Source organism: Pelobates fuscus, chromosome 8 (genome assembly GCF_036172605.1).
Source record: "Pelobates fuscus isolate aPelFus1 chromosome 8, aPelFus1.pri, whole genome shotgun sequence".
Classification (NCBI taxonomy): Eukaryota; Metazoa; Chordata; class Amphibia; order Anura; family Pelobatidae; genus Pelobates; species Pelobates fuscus.
The window spans coordinates 130673317-130698645 of record NC_086324.1 but is presented as its reverse complement, the minus strand read 5'-3'; the positions used below and the strand labels follow the sequence as shown (position 1 = coordinate 130698645).

Genomic DNA, 25329 nt, shown 5'->3' with positions numbered 1-25329 from the left:
CACAATCTTGTTTAACTACCTACTGACATTTATTATTATTATTAGGACACTGTTCCCCACCTGTAACCCCTATATAAAAATGTGCAATCTTTATTAATGCCAGGCTAATCATATATCCTGCCTATTTTACTATGCTTGATGGAGCTGTTGTGACATACCTCCCCATTCACCCCAGAGTCTAGATAGATTTACATACTCTGACAGCAAACACCACAATATAGATCTAGACCGTTTTATTAAGCCTTGTTTATTACGCATGTTCCTTAACTTGTCAATACTTCTTCAAAATGTGCACAAGTTTCTATCAATGCCTTACAACATGTAAACCATGTACCATGTCTCTTTGCCAATTGCTGTTGGGGCATGACAAACTTGTATGGAATTTTCTGCACAACAAAATAAAGAATAAAAAAAAAAAAAGGTTTTCCAAACTTCTGCTGCTTGTTGTGCCCTCTGTAGTCTCCGTTTTCTGTTTTAGCTGACCAATATTCATATGTAATAGATCATTTTTTTCCCCCACATAGTTTCCCTTTTAGAAATCTAGTCTCTACGTATTGCTCTTCATTGTACATAGGCTCCCACTGCTGATTTGAAGTTTGTAAATAAATGATTCACAAATCGAATGTGTATTATGCAGATCTTTTCTGAATACATTTGTCTCCCTTAGGTCACTACATACCTCAACTGGTTGGTTCGCATGTCATCTGAGCTAGAAACCAATATTGTTGCAGTAGAGCGAGTGAAAGAATATGCTGATCTGGAGCAGGAGGTAGGTTACAGAGTTTTAAAGGACTTCATGAAAAGGTTCCCTTGTGACAAAGCTCATAGCGATTAGCTGTGTTTACCTTGGCATTCACTACAGATCTAACACAAAGCTCTTTAATCTAAGGAGATTTCTTCATCTCAAGAATCCAGTTAAAGGGAAAGTAATAACGATAATAAAAGGAAATATCTGCCACAGGGATTTCAACATTTAAAATCCTTAGCCGTATAGGAGTTAGGTGTGCTGTGTACCTTGTTATGTTAAAATACTCTTTCTGTACCTGCTGTCCTGGAGTTACAAATCTAGGAGATGTGAAATGGTCTCCATAGCTTTTAATTAGATCAATCCGCCAACGTCCTGACCCCCAGCTCCCCCATACAAGTATTCTTAAATGGGAATTGACCAGTATACGTTTAACATGAACAAAGTAAAGTAATCCGCAGGAGTATATAGAAAATGATGTCTGCACGTGAATAGAGCGTTCTCCGTATAAATGTTCCGTTTATTGTACAAAAATAGTAACAAAACTCAAACAGGAGGGCGTGGTTTGGACACAAAGGAGCAGACGCATGGCGGCTGAGCTCCTGCTGAAAATCACGCAGACAAAAGCCTCAAGGCGGTTAGACACCCAATATTGGCAGGCACAGTGCCCATTAACCCCTACAAGATATGGGGAAGAAGACCAAAAGGCTAAAAACTCTTACCGGGGACAGCTATCACAGTATCAGTGACCTCCTGCAACCTAAAATGGTGGCTCTGAGGAAGAGGACTTGGATGCCCCTGATAAAATCCCTCACACAGTTGGGCCTATAGCCACACCGCCGGCAGAAGACTTACAAGCCCTGGCCACGAAGGGGGACAAAGGCCCTCATGAATAATCTATAGGCCTTTTTCAATGCCAAAGACTATTGGCATCATAAGCATTACATTGAATTGTAGGGGGGCTTTGTTGCTAAGAGTCAACTGCAAAAGATCATATTGGGCTGTGACTGCAATGAGAGATGAATTAGATGTGTTAGAACATAAATATCTTAGATATTTATTGAAAGAAAATAGAACAAAAATATATATATTTGGTTGTTGTAAGATGTAATCTTTCTGCTAATATAGAACTTATTCCCCGTTTGTGGTCTTGTTTAGGCCCCCTGGACCATCCAGCAAGCCGCGCCAGAAAGTAGCTGGCCACATGAAGGAAAGATTGAGTTTAGAAACTTTTGCTTGCGGTACCGTGAAGATTTGGACCTCGCTCTAAAAAATATCAACGCAACTATACATGGAGGAGAGAAGGTACAATGGAATTTGCAACAAGGCTACATCAGCAAACACTACTGATTAGATCGATGTTTTAACTAATCAATATATTACTAAAGATATTTGCAGTCACCTGTCCAAAATAGACCCCGTTTTTTGGGATAAGGTTTTCAAGTAATTTATTAGGTTTGGATAAACTTTTAAAATTGTGAAAAACTATTTTAACCCCTTAAGGACACATGACATGTGTGACATGTCATGATTCCCTTTTATTCCAGAAGTTTGGTCTTTAAGGGGTTAAGGACCAAACTTCTGGAATAAAAGGGAATCATGACAGGTCACACATGTCATGTGTCCTTAAGGGGTTAAATATTTTTTTATGTACTTAGATATTTACTCTCTCGCACTCTATTGATATATTTTTTTTTATTCTTTATTTTGTTTTATTTTAGTATTTAGCAAAAGTACATGTTCATTTTTAAAACTGTGTGATTAACAAAAGTAAAGGGTTAGCACCTTAAAGGTTATTCACGTAGTTAACATAGTCCTGCATTTGGACTTGTTTGATGTTTCACCTGGCCTCGAACTAGAGTGCAGTGGAGACAGGTTCTAGTGTCCGTGGCCAGGGCGACTGTGTTTGGCAGTTAGAAATTAAAGCGGAATCTTGTAACAAAAAACAAAGAAAACTCACAAAAACAAAGTAACTTTTGGTAGGACTAGTACCATGTCAAGGTAACTTGATGTGATTGTGTGTTAGGTTTCACGAATCTGGGAACCAAAACACACTAACACACACACAGAAAAGGTGCAGTACCGGACCTTAGAGTGGCCGGGCTAAGCACACAAAGAATAGTCAGGAGACAAGCCGAGTAAGGGGAACCAGAAGACAGAATAACGAGAGACAAGCCGAGGTCAAAGGGTAGGAGAAAGTCACAAGGTCGGATAAACAAGCCAGAGAGTACGTAAACCAGAGAGAACCACAAGTAGAACAGCAATACTAGAAAGCAAAGACCACAACAGGGCAGAGAGAGACAGGAAAGGTAAGTATTGAAACCCATTGCTTAACTCTGATTGGATAATTTCCAATCAGAGTTAACAATCACACGTGGGAGATATCTATACCTCCCACTGTGATTGAGGCACTGTGCCTTTAACGCTGGGTCAGGTGGTTGACCCTGGCGTTTACAAAACTGGGCGGTATCCCAGCGTGCAGCGTCATGCATGCTGCCGCTGGGGGACGAAGAGGAAGACGCGGGCGGCATCCGAGGCTGGGAGGATGCCGCTTGCCGAGCGCACGAGGAGAAGGGGACCGCGGACGGCTGGAGGGTGAGTGCCGTGAGCGGACTACAGCCTCCCCTCGCAGCCGCCCGCGAGATCCTGACATTAGGAGAGTGAGGTGGTGGTACAGAGAAGGCCAGGTTCGCCACCTGATGTGTGGCTGTGTTGATGTGTAGGCCTTTCGGGTTGCGTGGACCATGTGATGTGTATGAGAGGCCTTCATCTTTTTTTTGTTGCTCTTGTCGGATGTGCCCAGTCACTCTCTGCGTTTGGTGCGTGGAGTGTGTCAGAGTGCATCACTCCTTGCCTGTGACTGTCTGTCCCCGGTGTTTGTTGCGCAGGTGTGAGCCGTCTGTGGCTGGGAGGTTTGTTTGAGTTTGGAAGCATGGGAGTCGAGTGTAGAGGACAGTCTATCGTTCGTTGCGGTTGGGAAAAAAAGGTGCGGTGTGGAGTTTTTGAGTATGTGCGAAAAAAGGGGAGGGGGCTGTAACCGGAGAAGAGGGAAGAGGGGGAATGAGAACAGAGCAAGAGGAAGAAGTGAAAGAAGAGAGAAAATATAGTCACCCAGATCACTCCTATCAATAAAGTAAAGTGTTCTGGGTGCAGTGTCTGTCTTTTTAACCCTGCAATGTAAAATAGGGATCGACCGATTATCGGTTTTACCGATATAATCGGCCGATATTCGGTATTTTCGGCAATATCGGTATCGGCCAATAGGGATACCGATATTGCCGATAATACCTCCCAGGACCGCCAAGCTCATTACAAGCCCGGGGGTCCTGGTGGGGGCGGGCAGCAAGCGTTTACTCACCTCCCAGCAGCTCCTCCAGCTCCCCAGTGTAAATCTCGCGAGACTCGCGGCCAGCTCTGCTGGGAGGTGAGTAAACGCTTGCTGTCCCCCCTCCCACAGCTAAGCCAATGCCACTGGACCACCAGGGATTAACATATCCCCCCTCCCTGGCAAGGCAACAAGCAGGGAGGGGGACAACAAAAACCGAATAATAATAATTAAATATATATATATAAAATTAATATAAAAATAAAAAAATTATTTAATAAAAAATGCCCCCTCACACATACACTCTTATTATACACATGCACTACACAAACACACTGTGTATATAATTCAGTGTGTTTGTATAGTGTGTGTATATATAATTCAGTGTGTTTGTATAGTGTGTGTGTATAATAATGCAGTGTGTGTTTGTATAGTGTGTGTGTGTATAATGCACACTACACAAACACACTGCATTATAAACACACACACACACACAAACACACTGCATTAGATACACACACACTATACAAACACACTGCATTATATACACGCACACACTATACAAACACACACTGCATTATACACACACACACTATACAAACACACGCTGCATTATATATACACACACACACTATACAAACACACACTGCATTATATACACACACACACTATACAAACACACGCTGCATTATATACACACACACTATACAAACACACGCTGCATTATATACACACACTATACAAACACACGCTGCATTATATACACACACACACTATACAAACACACACTGCATTATATACACACACACTACAAACACACTGCATTATATACACACATTATACAAACACACTGCATTATACACACACACTATACAAACACACTGCATTATATAAACACTGCATTATATACACAGTGTGTTTGTGTAGTGTGTTTATATAATTCAGTGTGTGTTTGTGTAGTGTGTTTATATAATGCACACTACACACACTCTGCATTATATACATACACTATACAAACACACACACTCTGCATTATATAAACACACTACATTCACTATACACACACTACACAAACACGCACACTTTGCATTTAGTATATACAGCATTCACTTTACACACACACTGCATTCACTTTACGCACACTACCTACACACTACACAAACACTCTGCTTTCATTATATACACACTAGACAAATACACAATACACACTGCATCCACTACACACACTAGACAAATACACACTGTATCCACTACACAAATACACACTGTATCCACTACACAAACACACACTGCATCCACTACACACACACTACACAAACACTACATACACTACACAAACATACACAGCTCCCCTGTCTAAACACACTGCATCCACTACACGTGGCATGTATATTTTGTGCATTTACCTTTAGAAATAGTTTTTATTTTCCAAAATGGTAAATGTACAGAATATCGGCAAATTATATCGGCTATCGGCCTAAAAGTTCACAGAATATCGGTATCGGTATCGGCTCTAAAAAATCAATATCGGTCGATCCCTATTGTAAAACATTGCGTTTTTTTTTTTTTTAAGATGTTGGAATATTTACATTCTAGTGGCTGACCTACTGACAGTTACGTGAGGTGATTCCGCTGCACCGACAGAGTAAAACTAAATTGGCTCAATGCTTTTCCATGGGGCAATGTGCACTGTGCATTGCATTTGATCATCTCGGAACTTCCATGATGTCGCAAGCTGTGTAACAGTTTTTATTTTTTTTTATTTTTATAGAATAGCTTATCTACAAATATTCAATGGAAGCAATCATTACATGTATACTGCCATCTTTATTCCACAGACGAGGGCTTGTACAATCCTACACCACCACCACCACCATAAAAGTGGTTTTTTGAGACACATTCTAAATATTCTAAAAACCTAGCATTTTTTCCTGCTTCATCTTTTTTTTTGTTGAAGTTTAGCGCTAAATCATAATCTTCATTATATTGCTCTTCATCTGAATATAAAAATTTAGATTTATACAATTTTTGTTTTTTTTCGCTCTAATAACTAGATCAGGCAACCTTCGGCATGCCAACTGTTTTGGACTACACCTCCCATGATGCTTTGCCAGCATTATGGGTGCAAGAGCATTATGGGGGATGTAGTCCACAACATCTGGAGTGCCTAAGGTTGCCTATCCCTGAACTAGCTGCTTGTTTGAGCTGATATCACAAACTACCTGAAACTGTCATTTTGAAATATAAAGTCATTCCAGTAAGTGTTTTGACTATAAAGTAGTAATATCTGTGAAACATGATGATGCTTTATCGTCAAAGGTTTTACCATGGGTTCGCTAATGTATTTTTTTCTATGTTGTCCTGTGTTATGTACAGATTGGGATTGTTGGCAGAACGGGAGCTGGTAAATCATCCCTCACCCTTGGACTGTTTCGAATTAATGAATCTGCGGGGGGAGAAATAGTCATTGATGGATATAACATTGCTGATATCGGTCTCCATGACCTTCGTTTTAAGATCACAATTATCCCACAGGTACTATTACTGTTATTTATATTTGTGTTTTTGCTGTTTTGATAACAATGTGGCGAGAATGCGCTTGGAAATTTTTGGAGACTAAATTAAATGTTCTGTTCTAAACTTTTACTAGAACTTCACAAAAAGTTGTGAATCTCTTTACAATTTGCAATTTACATTTTTTTGGATTGACAATGTAAGAAAAATAAATATAAAGTAACGTTGTGATTTAGGACTCTCTACCTCACAAACAAATTTAGCTAATCATACCAACTCTTAGACCAGCGGTTCAAACTGTGTGCCACGGTGCCCTGGGGCATCGTGAGGGGCACACAGGGGTGATGCAAAAGGTTTCCCCAGTGCATACTGGGGTCTGCAAGGTCAGGGGCTTCATTGTTTAACAGGTGCGCAGTCGGGCACCGCAGTCCTTTAAGAGCCTGACCGGGCACCTGTGATATCTGCATTGCTGGGAGAAAGTGACAATCTGTCACTTCCTCCCAGTTTCACAGAGCGTTGCGCTAGAGGGAGGAGATGGCTGGAGGCATTGGTGGATCAGGTAGAGGTGAGGCTAGAGTGAGCTACTGCAAGCCATTCTCCAGGACACAAAGGTAAGCTACAGGAGGGTGACTGCAAATACAAAAATTATGTGTGTGTATGTCAGAGAAGTATGTGTATGTATGTTTGTTTTTGTTTTTAATTCTTTATTTTTGACCGTGCAGGGGGAGGGGGGGGGGGGGGGGGGGGGGAATGTCTATGAATCCTAGGGGCCAATGTAATGCAAACACAACAAAAGAATGGTGGATTGGCGCTTTTACAGAGTGAGCAACTACCCCCAGTGCCCAAAATCACTAAATGGCACTCAAGATATAGTGAAAGAGAAAAGTATAAGGGGGGTGCAAAGAGAATATACACAAATATGGTATACTTAGTACAATGAGTGGAACACCTCCTGATTTTCCTACAATAAAAACATATACATAGTGTAATACTGTTTTAAAATGAACATTAATCAATAGAGGGTAATGGGTCACTCACAGTATGCAGAGCCACATATAGCTGGCTCTGACTTCAGTGGCAGGTGAAGTCTTATTCAGGCTTTCAGACTCCCCACCAGGATAGCTTCTTTCCAGCCTCTCAATAATTCCGGATATCCAATTTGGTAAAGATAAATAAAAACTTTACTGGATAAAATACAAAACTGAAATAAGCTAAAATAACATAATAAGGTAATAGAATGTCCACAGCGTATCGACCTCCAGGTCTTTGTCAAAGTGTGTGGTTGATGCGGTCTCTCTGTCTTTTAAGTAGTGTTCCTTTCTTTAAAATTGGCGCAGTTTTCCCGGCGTCTTCCTTTACTTCCGGGTCCGCCGAACATCCGCGTCATGTGACTTTCCGTCCGGTCACATGATTCTGACGTCATACGCTGACGTCACTTCCTGTTCTTCGATCTTAACTTTATAGGTTATTCACAGGTCGGCAGCACTGGCGTTTTCGCCATGTTGAAAGTGGGAAAAGAACCACTACGTACAGAAAATTTAAATATATAGATCAAATATACATATTAAGTGTAGTTCTTTCTCAACACTATAAAGTGCAAGAGGATATGTTTTAACTAAAATTGGTTGACAATATTGCACAGAATAAAAATTCATGCAGTGTGAATTAGAAAACATATTTTTTTACACAAGCAGTGTTTCATATAATTATACATCCATATAACACATTACATAAAAATAACTAAATATACTAAAAATACATGTCTATAATATGAGGAGGACAATCCCCTGAAAGAGAAACACACTTATAATGGGGAATAATTGTTAGTACATAACTACAGACGGAGACATCTCACAAAAGGGAAAAATAGTTAATACATCTGTAAAAAAGGAGACAACAATTGTTATTAAATTGTAAAATATTAAATTAAAAAAAATAATAATAAAAAATATATAATAAAAAAAGTGGAAGTCCACAGTTAAAATAAGAATGGAATACACAAAGAAAATGAAATAAGTGCTGACATCTCGAAATCGACGTTGAGTCCGCCAGGAGATAAAGTGTCCAAATTAAATATCCACTTCACCTCGCAGCGGCTCAACGTCGATTCCAGACCTCCTCCTCTCCAATGGGCTTATAGCTTTTGTATGCCAAAAAACTGGAGTCCAGAGGGGTCTCCTCCATGGCATTTTAAAAAAAATGTAATGATACATTGTGTTTTAAAAAGACCCTCCTAATATTATAAATATACTCACGTATCCTTGTCTTGAGGCACCTGGATGTTTTTCCGATATATTGTAGCCCACAAGGACACGTGAGCAGATAAACAACATTTTTAGAATGACAAGAAATAAATATACATGGGGTTGCCTGCCCTTGATTTAAAATTCTCAACCTTCCTATTTTGATGCTTGCAATTTTTGCAGCCCATACATTCACCGCAGTAAAAAAAATCCCTTTTTTCCATCTTTAAAGGACTCTAAAAAATTAGTGTTGGGGATATCTATATAACTTGAGGTAAGTATATTTTTTTAGACTTTTAGCCCCCTTAAATACAACTTTTGGTTTATTTTCTATAAATGGTTGAATTTCTAGATCCTGTTGGAGAATGTGCCAGTTTTTGTTTAAAATTCGTTTTAACTGTTTTTTCTCTTAGTGTTAACTAAACTCTGATCTTCACTAATTAAATCTGGATGGCAAAACTAATTTTGAAATATTCATACTCTTTCTAATCCAAAAGAAAATGTTTTAGATGTGTGTTGGTGGTGGGACTTGCGTTGTAACAATAAACCGTTCTAAAAAAACATTTTCATTTCTAGACCGAGAATAGACATTTTTCATATGGATTTTAAGGGGAGATTTTGTAATGCCCACCTTCACTTTGTGATATCATATTAATATATATATATATATATATATATAGACAATGTTTGGTATGTCTGGCACTCATCCAAAACACACAACAAATATAAATATATGTACCAACGTGCAGCACAGTGCAGAAGATATATCCAATTCAAGAAATGAGTGCACTCACTCGATTCCACAAATTAAATTACAGCAAAGAAGATCAACGTTTCGACCTTTCGGTCTTTATCTTGAGAGAGAGAGAGAGAGCTCTCTGTATCTATATATATATATATATATATATATATATATATCTATATATATCTATATATATTTATTTATAATTACATATTGGGATTCTTTATTAAACTGTCAATTGAACAATGGCCCAGTTAGTCCAAAACAGGAGAGTTTAAGAGTTTTCCCATCATTTTGCAATTCCTTTGTCATTTCATTGTAATTCATGGTTTAGTGAATAAAGTATTGTGCAATTTTTTATTTCTTTGAAATACTGTAGGGACATTAGCATTGAGAAAGGGCTGCTGCTCGAAAAAGTTTGCTGCTTTAACTTTGTCCTCAAATAAATTGTGGTAGCACCTGGGTGTGCACGCCTATACTGGATGCGCAGGACTTGTTTGTTTTTTGGTTGTATATATACACTGTTGGGACTTCAGTGTGGAGTAATCTGCAGCACAGGTCTAATTTTTTTCTTTGTTTATATTTTGAATTTTGTAGGCATTTTTTGCCTCTACCTCACCCTATATGTTATTTCTTTGATAACATGATAGTCTATCTATTTATGTATAGTAGTAAAATCTAATTTCTTCTATTTTAGGATCCCGTGCTGTTTTCTGGTTCCCTGAGGATGAACCTTGACCCTTTTGAAAAGTACACAGATGAAGAGATTTGGACTGCTTTAGAGTTGGCACACCTGAAAAACTTTATCTCTGGTCTTCCAAACAAGCTCAGCCACGAATGTTCAGAAGGAGGTGAAAATCTAAGGTGTGAACTCTATGATTGCACCCTGAAACTATGTAGATACACATCTAAAATACAAAACACTGTATTCTCTGGCTCAGACTAGGCTGCCAACCTAGTCCTCGAGGTTGGCCAATGTCTCCATTGGGAATATCACACATTGACAGAATTGGGAAATTATTACATGTGTTGTAGATCTCATGTGTTGAAAAACTACTGGCTGCCAAAGCATCATGGGACGTGAAGTTCTAAAACAGGGTTGGGTTTTACATTCGGACACCTTTGCCCTAATTTGTTGATCTGTTGTGGGAGCATAATATTTTGAGGAATACTACTTATTAGCAAACATTCTTTCTTGAACTGCTGTTTTGTGATGTATTAAATATGGATTATATAGTAACACTTGGCAATTCTGTAATTCTTTCACAGCATTGGTCAACGACAACTAGTGTGTTTGGCACGAGCTCTTCTTCGCAAGACAAAAATCCTGGTACTGGATGAAGCCACTGCAGCAGTTGATTTGGAGACCGATGGTCTCATACAGTCGACAATTAGAAAAGAATTTGAGGATTGCACAGTTATAACAATTGCTCATCGACTTAACACCATAATGGATTACACAAGGTACAGAAACTGTATGAATGCAGAGTTTGGAAAACTGTCTTTTCTTTAAGAATGCATTTCCCAGTGAATTCTAGACAGAACATCATGATGGAAATTGTTTTGGGGGGCGATTTCAGTCTGGAGTCAGCTCCTTGTTCTACATTATTGGTTGTATAGAGTCTCCCTCTGGCATTTTTCTTAACTAGTATATAATCCTAATTGGAACAGCCACTTAAAGGAAAACATTTAATTTTTATCGCTGAAAAGATTACATGTAATATATCCTGTTTGTGTATTTTGTAATAGATAGATATGTAAGAACTCTTTTCACTGTCTCCTGGTTTTACCTTGGTTGCTTGGTGAGAGCAGCCATCTCTAATGTGTTCAAATTGCGCTTTTGTCCAAAGAGGACTTCTGCTCCCCACTGATTAACAGTAAACCAGGAGAAAGAGTCTATTACATGAAATATGTTCTTTTAATTAATTAAAAGTATTAATGCAATGTTTCCTGCATTGCAGGAAGGTTGTCAAGATGCTAGAAAGCATTATAATGTGGATCATTGAAAGAGGGAAATTCCATATACTATAAAACGTGAATAGAGCAGTACAGAAAGCCTTGCTTATAAAATGTTAAAAATGCTAAATAGTGTATAGTTCCATGTAGTTGGCATAGTAGGTAATGTAATCCTTTAAACGGTGTGAGGCAATGATTGGAAGCAATTGATTGATGGAGCATGTGCAGCTTAATGTCCCTTTTTGAGATCTTTGTAATCTAAACGAACTGTAGGGACACTGTAATGTTAAGAAAAACTATTTTTAATGTTAGTGTTCATTCAAAAGGTTTCTAAGTAAGATTATTACAAAGAAAAGGCCTTTTTTATTTTTTATAATTTTTATGTCAATTTAAGATATTAGAAGTATTATATGGTGCATAAAAAGGGCAAGCATGCACTTTTAGGTGGTGATGATACCATGCTAATTGAATGTTTGCCTTTTACAGGAACTGTAATACTGGATTGCATGCACCCAATATAGAACGAAATCTTCAGAACACACATCAATTGTGTACACTTTTTTTGGGGGGGGGGGGGGGGGGGGGTGGAGGGGGGGTTGGCCTTATCATTTATTTATTTATTTTTAATCCACTATTCTCAGTATTGTATATTTGTATATTCCAATTAAAGTACTTTTTTTCATCTTGTTTTACAGGGTGATTGTCCTGGATAAAGGTCAAATTGTAGAATTTGACTCTCCAAACAACCTTCTGCAAACAAAGGGGGTCTTCTATAACATGGCCAAAGACTCTGGCTTAGTTTGATATGTCTGGCACTGCATTTTATTTCAAGAAAGGCACTGTCCAACAAGAAGACTTGTTAACCAGACATATTTATGGACTGTTATCAAACAACACTTTCCACCGGATCCATGCAGAAAAGATTGTAGACATGCAACATATTTCTTTTTTTTAGGTTTGAGCTTTCTGAATTTTTCTGAAGTGCATGTGACGGGTGGATGCCTAGAAAAATACCCCCAAAATGTTGCTGTCGCATAAACTCGTGATTTATTCTGTTTTTGGTGAATGACAAAAGTTGCTGTACGGTGGCATTTGAAGGCTGTCCCGATTCAAGGGTTCACGCTTGGATTGATCAGCCATAACCAGAGCAAGCACTTGTCAACTATTTATTTAATGTATCTGTACCATGTAAAGTCATTTAAAGGCTGTATGCCTGACCATATTATTGCAAGCCCTTAATTTTTATTTAATTATATTTAGCCTGCATTTTCCATTATAAGATGTACATCTATATATGTATACATCGCAAGTTCCTGTTCACGTCAATGTTTAACTTGGCATAAGCCAAGCCAGGCAAATTTGGTGTGCTACGCAGGACTTGAGATCCCAGATTGAGTTTTTAAACTGAAATTGCAAAACCCAGTTCTACTCATTTTCATTCTTCAGTGCCCCCTGACATCGCTGTAAATAAAGGGACAAATGTTTCCATTGCATACAAAACACCGTATGGAGTAACAGATCTAAAACTACCCATAAGGTTATATATTATTGCATGTGCTATTTCAGGGAAGCAATTCCTTTTTTGCACCGTCTGTTCTTGTGGTTAAGAACAAGTGCTTCACAAATGCCTGTGTGAAAGTTGCAGCACTATTTCTTTGTTCCTTATAACAGGGTATTTCTTTTTGTTTTTTAGTTTATGTATGAAATCTCTTTTGCCAAACTTCTTGGAAATGCGTAGGTCAAGAGATCACACAAAAAAAGCTTTAAATAACTTTCAATCTTTACATTGTTTAGCACATTGTATAGCTTAGAACAGGAATATGAATATACATTAAAACACCAGGGGGATAGTTTATGCAGCATAAAAAGTCAGTACTTTTGAGAATTTAACTTGCTATCCATTCAAGCGATAAAGAATCCCACACTTTTCAGCATTGTAATTGCTTTATCTATATGTTTTCTTTTATTTCTGTGCCTGAGACAAAAGTGTATCAATGTTATACATACAAGGGCTTACCTGCTGTGTTTGGTAGGTCTGGTACATTTAATGTTCCATGGCAAGTATTTTTGCAGACACTTGATCATGGGCTGGCTTCTCTCATACCTCTGCTACTTCATTTTTGGGAAATGAGAGTAATAAAAGACTATTGATCAGGATAAGCAAATCCAGTGGTAGCTGAACTATGGTTCCCATGATACTGAGCCACCTACTTGGCCGCATCAGCAACATGTGAATTTGTTTCTAACTGGTGCTGTAATGCCATAGATTGTCCAAACCCCATTTTATTTGTACTATAAACCTGGTAATTATTTATTAACCAGTATTACTCGCCAGAAAACATAATGTGTATGTGTCTTAAGTTGAAGATAATTTTTTGGCGGGGATAGAAATGTAAGTTTTGCAGGTCTTAATCTGAAAACTAGAATGGTTTTCTGTTTTTGAAAGAAAAAAAAAATATCCAACCTGCTAGGCAAATTGCAGCAGATGTCAATATATCTTTTTTTTTTTTTTTTTAACTTTAAACTAGCTGTTCTTTTTTGTTTTTCGTTTTTTTCCCGCTTGCACCTGTAAAGATGCAAATTGTTGACCCACAATATAGGTTTATACAGAGCTTTAAAGTCTTACACTTGTCTCGACTCGATCCGTCACACTAAATGCTGATTTTTCTCTATGGTTTGGGGTGTTCCATGAATCAACTGCTTAGTGCCAATCTGACTTGCAGATGAAATAATATATTATTGTGATGAAAATATTTATTATAACCAGTGAATGCATGAATTTCCTAAAACGGATGTTATCACAAGATTTCAGACAATTTAAGGGGTCATCTTTATATTGACAGTTGATTCTCAGATATTCTTCCCTTTGCTACCGAGTAGCACTGCACTTTTGTACTGCAAATTATTTAATATATATATTTTCAAAACTGTTCAAGACACCAGCATATTCTAACCAGAGAGCACTTATTTTTGGTTCACTAACCTATATTGTAAAATAAACAACCTATTTATTGATTTCTCTAACATCTATAAGGGAAATGGCTGCAGGTCAATTGCCGCTTTCAGCAAAAATCAATACGGTGTCTAAACATGTACAGCAAGTATGTATGTTTGTATTTATGTATGTTTATAGGTGTGACAATATGCTATACACAAATGCATTTCTCTGTAATGGATATTCTGAGATAATATATATCTATATATTAAAGTGCAAAACATATTTAATCTTTGATACTTGATATAAGGGGTTATTCACTAAGCAATGAATTGACTAAAAATTTCAAATCTAAAATAATAAAACTGGGAGAAAAAAAACTCCAGCTCAGATTTTTTTCAATCTGACTGTTTTAACTTAAAGGGACACTATATTCACCCAAAACAACATTAGCTTAATTAATCCGTTTTGGTGTTTATAGATCATGCCATTGCAGTTTCACGGCTCAATTCTCTATCATTTAAGAGTTAAATCACTTTGTTTACACAGCACAAGTCACACCTCCCTGCATGTGACCTACACAGTCTTCCTAAATATTTCCTGTAAAGTGTGATCTATTCTTTACACTTCCTTCATTGCACAGTCTGTTTAAATTTAAAATGTCTTCTCTCTTGCACTGTTAATAGCTTGCAGGTGATTCATGTGTGAGGTTAAAGTACAATTTACAGAGCAGGAGATAAACTTTTAAAATTAGTTGAAAACAAAATGTATTTATTTTTTCACGCAGGCTGTGTGAGTCACATCCTTAATGGCAGATAATTTAAGCAGTGAAACTTCAGCGGCATGATCTATACACCCAAACTGCTTCATTGAGCTAACATTGTTTTGATGACTGTAGTGTCCCTTTAAACTGAAGCATGTCCTGGTCAGTTCTTGAGTATAGTGAAAACCATGATGTAAAATCATGTTATGCATGTACTCTTCAGTGCAAGAAACGGTAAGGCAATCCTAGCTCCATGGGGGCCACCTCCTGGCTTTCATAGTCAGACACAAGTTGATGACTATCTCACACGTTTAACTACCAAAGTATAGTCTAGGAGAAGTATATCTGACAATGGTGCACAATACTTCATATAGGCTGACTGGCACTCCTGATTCTTGTTTCACTTAGCTGATACATCATTCTTCTCTCCTGCCCTACACCCACTCATTCACTAAAAGATACACCCCGGGTAGTCACCCAGGGTTTTGACTGATTAGCAAACCATTGTATAGAAAAGAAAGCATAATATATTAATCTTTTGTAAACCCAGGAAGCTATAGTTAATGCACTTGCCAGTTAATCGGCACGTAACAAAAAATGTCTCAGGAAGCCAAGGTCTTCCATATCTCAGGACATATTGGTTCAGGTTATACGATTATTCTGCTATGAATAAATGTATTTTTAAATACTGCTGAACTGGTAAGCTTATTTTTAACTGTGGCTTCCATGAATCCTCTTTGTATTGGGACTCCACTGCCATAAACCTCCTGTTCCAAAAGAGCAATGTCAAGTACAAGTTGATTTCATTTTTTCATTCTGTGCTGTTTAAGATTTGATTATTTATTTACTGCTTTTTAATTGTCTGTAATATGACTGTCTAAGAATCAACTTCTCAATCCTAAAATAAATATTAAGGTGCTAGGTTATTTACACATCACAAACCGGAAATTGTTCAAATGGAGTGGATTATTAATCTATTTTAATCTGCTACAGGGTGGCTCAACCTTTGAATCTCCAGCTGTTAAAAAAAACAAACAAAAAAACTTTTTTTTCCCAAATCTTGCTTTTCTGGCAGATGACCGCATTATTGGTTAAATAAGCACACAGTAGGCTTAAATCAGTTGTTTGAATTCAAGTGATGCTCTTTGTTTTGTTTATAGAGTTACTCTTTAGTTTCTTGCATTCATAAGATTCCCTCTTTAGTAGCTGGAATAATATTTTTGACTATATACATTATTTGATATCTGCTAGGAAAGCATGGTACCTCTAGCATTTTTGTCTGTAATTTTACAAAAACTTAAATTCACAGATGCCCCCTAAATTAAATGGTGTCATGTTAATGGTGTCCATCTGATACAAGGTCCCAAATAGACTAAGTTTACTTTGTTATGCTTGGAGGTATATTCCCATACTTTGACTAGTTGTGCTATGATTGTGGGTGCCAGATAAGATATCCTTTCTTGCAAGGTCTCTCTGCTTGCTCCCCTACACGAGACCACCAGGAACAGGCCACTAGACCTTGGCGTAGCTACGTAAGACCTTTCCAAAACAGCCATTTGTGCAAAGCCTTAATTATGCAATCAAGTGACTCTCAATAATATTAGCGGAAGTTCTCTCTACAACAGCTGGAAAACCAAAGATTGCCATGCCTAGTCCATTTCAACAGCATATAATCAAGGCTATATATATATAAATATATATTTATTTTATTTTTTCTTGCAATTAAGAGGTCAAACATGGTGGAATGTGTACAAAACACCAGTGATTTTTTTTTTTTTTTTTTTTTTTTTTACTGATCTGGTGTTTTTTTTTTTTTCATTTTGAAATTCTGGTGACATTATATTATTACCTCGGTTAGTGACAAATTTCTTAGGTTAAAACTATTTATTTTTGGTAAGTTATAATCTTTAATCTCTTACAGAATGCTATATTCTTTTCTCAATTGTTTTTGTAACCACATTGTTGAACATAATGGTATTTGTAAAGAACTAAAAGATGTATTGAAAACCAATTTTCGATTCTGCTTGTCATTCAAGTTGTGTTTTGACTGTGTGTTTGTCTTGGGCCTGAAAGATGTGTACACAGTTTTACTTAGGGTATTTGGTGGTATGGAGGCTGATTTCTCCATTAGCACTACCCCACACACAAGTATCATAGCCAATGCAGCTTCTTACTGTAGTGGTTATGGTGCACGGTGTGTATGGTTATTGCATTTTTAATTTAATTTCCTACTGAATCCATTCGATTGTGTGCAATTTATGTGAGTGTTTGCCTGTTGTCTCTTAAAATTAAAGGGACACTAGTCACCAGAACAACCACATTATTGCCTTCTGACTTTTTGCAGTAAATACCGTGTTTACATTACCGCCTAAGGATACCTTCAGTAGCCATTCTTCAAACTGCAACGGGAGAGCTTCCTAGGTCAGTGATGCACACTGATGCTAGAGATGCTGATTGGCCAGGATGCTGTTTGGCTCCACCCCTGCTCTGCCTCCATGGCTGATATTAGCAGAAATAACTATCTCAGCCAATCCAATGCCTTCCTATAGAATAGCATTGTGATTGGTTGAGATCACACATTCTGATGTCCGCCAAAGAGGTGGTTTAGGGGAGGTGCCACACACGAGGAGACCAACTTTTACTTTCCGGAGCGGAGGGCCTAAATAGTGATATTAGAACTATAGTATCAGGAACACAGAAAAATAAATAAGGTAGCGAGGGGAAATGACTCCTCTGGAAATTGAGAGAATCAATCTCCTCAAAACCAATACCTCCTAATTTAAGTTCAATCTAAAGACTTGCAAAAACAAAATAATAAACTTTTATTAAGTATCAAACACATAATCGAAAGATTATAAAAAGTGGGCACACATAGGTGCACAATACGGGAAGAGAAAGCACCCCAAAAATAGGGAAGTTAAAACCAAATCAACAGAAGACTGTAGTATATCAGGCTAGTGGCAACTAGAGAACGAGACCTTCATACAACAGGAGACATTTCTGCAAGTGTAGCGTTTATCAAAAGCTAGTCATATCGGGTGGATAATGCCACAACTGAGTAGCAGTTCGTTACACTGTTGCAGAATAGTTATAACAAAAATAGGTTGAGTATAAATAGTTGCTCAAGTGCCATACAGTAACGTGCTGTGCCCTGTAGTGGGTAAGACACAGTGGATCGGGTAATAAAACCCTCTAAGTGGGTAAAATCAGCCAAAACCTCGTTCCCACTGAGGATTTAACCTCCAAAGGGAAATCAAAAGGTAATTGCAATCGACCACTAAACTGAATCAAGAGTTAAGCTAGAATGTTAGGTAGACAGTAGTATTACAAGATCTCCCCAAGGTGTATAGAATGTTGGGGTAAATAACTGGTATTCCCCAAATTTCAGTAATGCCAGTATCGTGATGGGCTCCTATATGTAAGGAATTCCCACTCTTCAATGTGTCAGTAGTCCACTATATACGTGGAACACACCCGTCTACCATAAGGGGTGGAAGGGGTTAATACTTTCAAAGTATGGCTATATTAGCTTAGCGGTGGTATGAACCCTCCCATATATCAAAACAGTTCATGTAAATCGAAAGGACAGGCAAAGGATTAGAAAATATAAAGTATGAAAACTGTGTATAGAGGGAGTTTTTCCCACCCCAAAAATGTTTTCCTTTTTTTTTTTTATTATTATCATTGTCCCAAGGCATAGTAACAAATTTACACTTCTAATCATGTAGCATGGTCATGTAGGACATGCTCTTCTAGACCAACATAATTTTAATGCATTGAACAAATTGTAAAACTGAGGGGGAAAAAAAAATCCTACTGTTCCACTATTGTTGCCTAGCAACATATCTAAAGTCTTTGTTACACCTAGAAACTCCTTAGTAATGAAAGAACGCTGGTATTTCAGATACCCGTTCGTTCGGTTCCTCCCGAACTGCTAGGTACTTGGTAATTATAGCTCGCAGTTCGGGTGCTGATTCGTGCGTTCTCCAGAATAAAATAAAGCATACAAGTAAATCCCAGCGGGTAGTCAGGCGCATACCCAAACATCAGCCTAGACTAGATGAAGGGTATAACAGGAATGTTTTATTCAGTCCAAATGGACGGCTTTTATGCAAGTCAAGGGTACAGTATACACACCCACAGAATCTCCCACAACACGCCCACTAAATTACTGAGTCACAATGACTCGACCTAAAATACAAAATATGAAAAGTACATAATACACAAATCTTATAGGAACCCCCATAAATATCATATCCGCGGATAGCATGCCGATTCGCCACTGGGTTAAAGTTTGTTTTTTGTTTTAAAGTACATTTCGGGAGTCTCAAACCGAACAAAATCACAAATGGTTCCCCTGGTTCATGGGTAGCGTTTGTTCACCGGGTTCATGCGAACAAACCTACTGAACAGCGCTCTCCTGGCTTGCCTGTGAATAGAAGCAGGCGTTCACGTAGTTGACCGGTGATCGCGGTCCGACCAGAAACTCGACGACCAAATCCAGCTGCCTCTTTTCATACGACAAGATGGCCTCCATTTTCTCCAGCACGTGTTGTTCGGCCACACAGGGAGAGCACTAATTCCTGTGGTTTTCTTTGAACGTAATGAGACAAATTTACATTTGTGGACAAAAGTATGTAGTTTTCGTCATACTAAGAATTTCTTACTTGTCCCTATAGTTATTAGTAGACGCGAGAACCTGCTAAAAATCCCTGTAGACCTAGAATGCACCTGAATGAAATACTGGGTGGGCCAAATTAAGAGAAAGGATTGAGGAGTCAATAACTTTATTTTATTTAAAAAAAAAAAAAAAACTTTTTTAATTAATAAACCACTTTCAGTAATATTGCATACTACAAATGCTTAATGTATGGAGATTTGTTTGACTTGGTATGGAAGATGACATCTTTTAAATGACCTCCATTTGCTGCCTTGCCATCTCTGGCTTTTATGACTGCATTGTGCATATTCTCCTTGAGCTGCTCAAGTGTATGAGTGTATGGGGTTTGTTCACGTACAGCCGCTTCTTCAGATAACCCCATTAGAAGTGATCTGGAGATGAAAGGTGATTTTGGTGGCCAATTAATCTGGGAATTTAAACTATAAGCTTGCCGAACAGTTGTCTCAGAAGGTCCATTGTGGCCCTGGCTGTATGGGCAGTAGCCCCGTCCTTTTGAAACCACATTTCTTACATTGAAGTGGTGGCGGTAGGGTGTTTGCATCAAAATAATAGACCTGCCATTTTGGAAATAAAAATTCTACTATTTTTACTCGTTCCTTTGTGAAATTACCCATAAATCAATCTCCCAAGACTTTAGTTATTATAGGTAACAAAATATTGAACCACAAACATTCTATTTATCTGTCCAATCCTACTCTGAATTTTGACCCACCCTGTATTATCCTATGCATAAGCCAGGACTATGTAGATGTTAGAAGGATTGTGCTTGACTGACAGATGGATGTTCTTTTTTTTATTTTTATTTTTTTTTCTCCTTCCAACTTGTCAGGTTATGTTACCATGAGCTTTAATAAGCAACAAACGGCAAATGTAAAATAATGCAGTTTCTTTGCATATTCCTTTTGTAAAAAAGTGAATGTAGAATAATGTGCAGATTCCTAGGCTCTTGTTCAAGGTACTCATATCAAGGTACTTATGTCTTACCACTCGGTGGAGCTGTTGTCGCAAATGTAGTTCTGACAAATTTAAGAGACCCAGGAATGCTTTGACAAAGTACCTGCAGTATTGTAGATCTGATAAAAGGGTGGGGGCTTATGAGAGAGAGTATATATATATATATATATAATATAATATATGACCTCTAGAGAGAGAGAGATGTAGATCAAGGTTACCCTGCACTACTCGAACATATGTGGCATGATTACTGGCACATGTTGTTGACATAGCAACCTCAATCATGCCAGTGTGGTAGTAATAATCTATTCTGCACCCTCTGTGTCTTGTGTTTTTTTCCCTTTTCTTTTATCCCATCGGCTGCTGATCGTTCTAGGCCAGAGCAATCTTATTAAGAATGCCCAGTCCATACTACTTTAGAGGCAGCGCACTACTAAGGGCCGAAGGGAAAAAGCAGACTAGAGGAACATGTCAATCTAAAGTGGTATTAACTGTATGTGGGGTACAGACTCCAACGGCAAGCTGTTTTTTTTTTTTTTTAAGTTTGTCTTAATGGCAAACTCTAGGCCATCATTTCAGTAAGCATTAAACCGTTTTTAATGCTAATCAAGAGTCCCCAGTAACACTCTGTGCTGCTTGGGCTAATTAGCAAGCATTAACCTGAGCAGCAATAAGCGTCTTTGATAGGCAGAATGAGCTCAGCTAATACTCTAAGCCAATCACAGTTCTCATTGCAGTTATGAATCAGAATGGTACCAAGGAAGTGTGCAATCTGAGCCATAGCCATACCTCCAGTGGGGGCTGGCCTATGGGAAGCCAGGGATCCTCATTCAGTCTTAAACTGCTTGAAAATGGTTTAACACTGAATGGAGGGGCAGCAGCAGGAGACTCTAGGTACTTTAACCTGTTCGCAGAGGCGTAACTAGAAACCACAGACCTATATACAAAGTTTTTTAGTCACCCTCCTGTCCTTCCTCCTGCGCGGCTCCTGCTGGGAGGAGTGACCGGGGCAGTCATTTCCTTCCAGCTCTGACATCATCAGATGGGGCCTGGTCGCACTGTTAAAGCTTACCAGGGCCCCAGAAAATTCATTGCCATCGGGTGGCCCTAACAGCATGGACCACCCTATCTGCTCCGGCGGTTATACCGTGTTACTTAGCTGGTGGGCACCACAGTCGCAGGGGCCCGTAGGGCGGCCAAGCCCCCTGGAGTGATGGGCCCGGTCGCAAATGCGACCCCGGTAGTTCTGCCACTGCCTGTTCAATTTGATGAAATTGTTTTAGTGCCTACAGTATCTTTTTACGGGATTTTGCTGTGTATGTGGTTTTTTTTGTATTGAAAAGTTGTGGCAAGTGATCAAACCACTTATAACTGTGCCTTGTGTTTACTGGGTGGGGAAACAAACTATTACCAGTTTATCATGCATTTTAAGCATTTCTTAGTGGTGGGATAAAAATTACATGATTTTGCTATTTTATGATAAGTCATGTTCAGTTAACTGTGAATTTTATGTAAAGACACAGAGGCTCATATTGCCCAGCAATAGCAGCAAAGAATACAAACAAATGGAAACAAAACTGCCACTCCCCATCCTAACAGCACTGCCCCTAAACCTTCCTCTTTCTTTGGAGATGCGACTGGAAAACACATTAAAAAAAGCCCATTGATGGCCAGCTCAGGAAAACCTCTTAACCAGAAACAACTCCAAGACTACAACAGAACCAAGCCATCCCAATCGAAAAAAACATGGAAGTGAGGACCAACAATCAACTCCAAATCTAGCTGTAAACACACAAGGAACAGGGGCCCAACAGTAAAGTACTAAAACCAAACAGCAAGAGGGGCGGAGCCTGACAGGGGAGCCGAGCAGACGCACTATCTGTGAGCTCCCGAGCCTGGGCCTGATATTCGACGACAACCAGGGGCACACTACCTCGGATTGAACCCCAACTTACCTCATCTTGTTATGCAGAAGCAGGGGAACAAGGGGATACCTCTCATGCTTGATATGCCCGCTGGAAAGCCTGACCCGAGGCTTGGGGCCTACAACACGCAGGGCAGGGTAGAGACGGCCGCTCTCCCAGCCCATCACTACAAACAGCCTCCGCGACCTCTGGCTCCCCCCCCCCCCCCCACAGGACCGGCGGGGGTTATCCCGGTCCAAACAGCTTTGACCATCATACCTCCGTGGTCTCCGAGACTCTACAACTCCCAGCCACGCACAAAACCTGCAGGCCGCGTGCCAGCCTGACATGGCAGACACACGACCCAGCGCAGGAAGCTTGACGGCGGAGCTCCAAAACCTAGCCACAGAGCCTCTGAACATTCGCCTGAACAACCTGTTCAACAACTTCTGGGCAAAGATTGAGTCGAGGTTCACTGCTACACAGATTCAGCAGCGGGAGATCAGGAGCACCGAAAGCGCACAGGGAGGCGACACTCGGAGGGGGCCTGAACAACCCTCGGGCACTACTACGTTGAAACAGCCTGTCACTCATCGCATCAGCCCATCCGGGCCGAAGGCCACTAGGGGTACATCACCCACGCAGGTGGAGGCCTGCCCGCCGCAAGCGGGGCAAACACCTCAAGGCCCCCAGACCTGTCCCACCAGGGAAGGACCCGGCCTCTAGCAGCTCCCGAGTCCGTGGGAAAACAATGCCGGCCTTGTCGATGGCCCGGAGCTGGAGGGGAAAGCCGGCCTGCTCTTGGAGGTTAGCCAACACCTGTACTTACCCGTCGCCACTGCCACAGATCCCCGCTAGAGGAATTGGATGACTCACCATATACAGGCAACCAACGCAATGGACGCTACCCAGAAACAAGCGTTGACATTTAAGCTCTGATGATCCGAACTTACAAGTTTGTGCACATGCACCTGTACACATTACTGGACTCCTTTCACTTGTCATATATCTGATCTAACTGACCACATACCTGATCTAACTGACCACATCTGATCTAACTGACCACCAAACTCCCTAGGTCAGACAAGCTACTGCACACACACTGGTCACGCACCATGCAAGCTAACTGGAGCTAAGCCGGCTGGCACTATGACACCTGTTATACCCCATATATTCTGTTCCACCATTTAGCGACCCTGCAAATCCCTGACCAAACCAATGGTGAAATACTCCTGTCTCCTGCTTTGGTGACCGGGGTTACACATAGCTCCACATAGCCACACGCATCTAAACCCACACGGAGGTACAACCATTGCCTACACACTTAAAAAAGAATGTATTATTATACAAAAAATGTGCATTGTCTAGCAATTACCCTATGTCTTATCTATGCCATGAAGCTCAAGGAATGCCGTTGGGGTACCTAGAGCCTGTTGTAATCACCATATGCACTGCAAAAATAAAAATTCACAAAAAAAAACAGCAAAGACAAGACAATCATAGACCCCACATGCATTAGGCCATATCATAAAACCGTGTAAAACCAACAGTGCATAAGATGAAACACTAAACCAAATCACATCTGAACATGAAACACTAAACCATATTACATTACAATACAAAACAACACCTACAGTACCGCAGAATCCCTATATGAGGGGAAAAAGCAGGGATGGAAAATAATCCAAAGTAAAATAACCAAAATAGGGAGGAACAATACTCGCCTATATGTCTCGTTTCTCCGCTTCGGCGGCTTTTTCAATGGATCCATTGAAAAAGCTGCCGAAGCGGAGAAACGCGTCTGGAGAGGTCTGACTCCCATTGATATCAGCCATCATCTGGATTACAAAGAGGACTTTTATTTGACATATTTTTTTCAGCATTATACATCTTTGCTGACTCGGGACGCCGAGCATCCAAATAAGGTCTGGACTCTATCTTTTATGTGGCTGTTTTTTTAGCTATTTGTCATAGACATATTATTTTATGCAAAAGATTTCTTTTCTTTTATGTATTTGTCTGCATTTTATGAATAAATTTATTTTTTACTCAATTTGAGTGTATGAGTAAGGTCAGTTCCATGACCTATTAAGAGAGAAGGGTTTATTTTATGTTATAGAACATTCTATCTCCTGATCTCTTCCCAGAGTCCAGTCAATTGCCTGTAAACCTCTCTCATGGTCAATAGATGTATATAGCGCTTACACATCCAAAGTCACCAACCAAATATTCTCACTCTCTCTAGTAGTGAAATCCTCAATAAATTTAAGAAATTCAGTAGGGTCCTTAAGGTAGGATTTTTGGTTAGGTACACATTTTATAAGGAACTTATCGAGAATCTTAGCCGGGGGCTGTAGCATGGATCCTGTCTGACTCACTATGGGTCTTCTCAGGAGAGACTGTGGATCTTTATGAATTTTGGGCAATGTGTAAAACACAGGGATGGTAGAATGTCTCCTATTCAAATATCCATATTCACCTTCAGTGATGATACCTTTAGATTTTGCCCTATCATTAAGTACTTGAAGCTCAGTTTTAAACCTACTAGACGGATCCCTATCAATTGG

General features: G+C 39.3%; 1 protein-coding gene across 1 annotated transcript in view; it reads left to right on the top strand.

Moving 5' to 3' along the window:
* LOC134571747 (multidrug resistance-associated protein 1-like) overlaps positions 1 to 14306 on the top strand; it is a 155040-nt gene extending 140734 nt beyond the window's left edge. Inside the window, exons 26-31 of the mRNA XM_063430316.1 lie at positions 668 to 769; positions 1904 to 2050; positions 6447 to 6605; positions 10267 to 10433; positions 10839 to 11033; positions 12221 to 14306. Of these exons, the coding sequence (XP_063286386.1) occupies positions 668 to 769; positions 1904 to 2050; positions 6447 to 6605; positions 10267 to 10433; positions 10839 to 11033; positions 12221 to 12329 (879 nt within the window). The 3' untranslated portion in view covers positions 12330 to 14306. The remainder of the gene's footprint in view (positions 1 to 667; positions 770 to 1903; positions 2051 to 6446; positions 6606 to 10266; positions 10434 to 10838; positions 11034 to 12220) is intronic.
* Positions 14307 to 25329: the final 11023 nt, after the last annotated feature.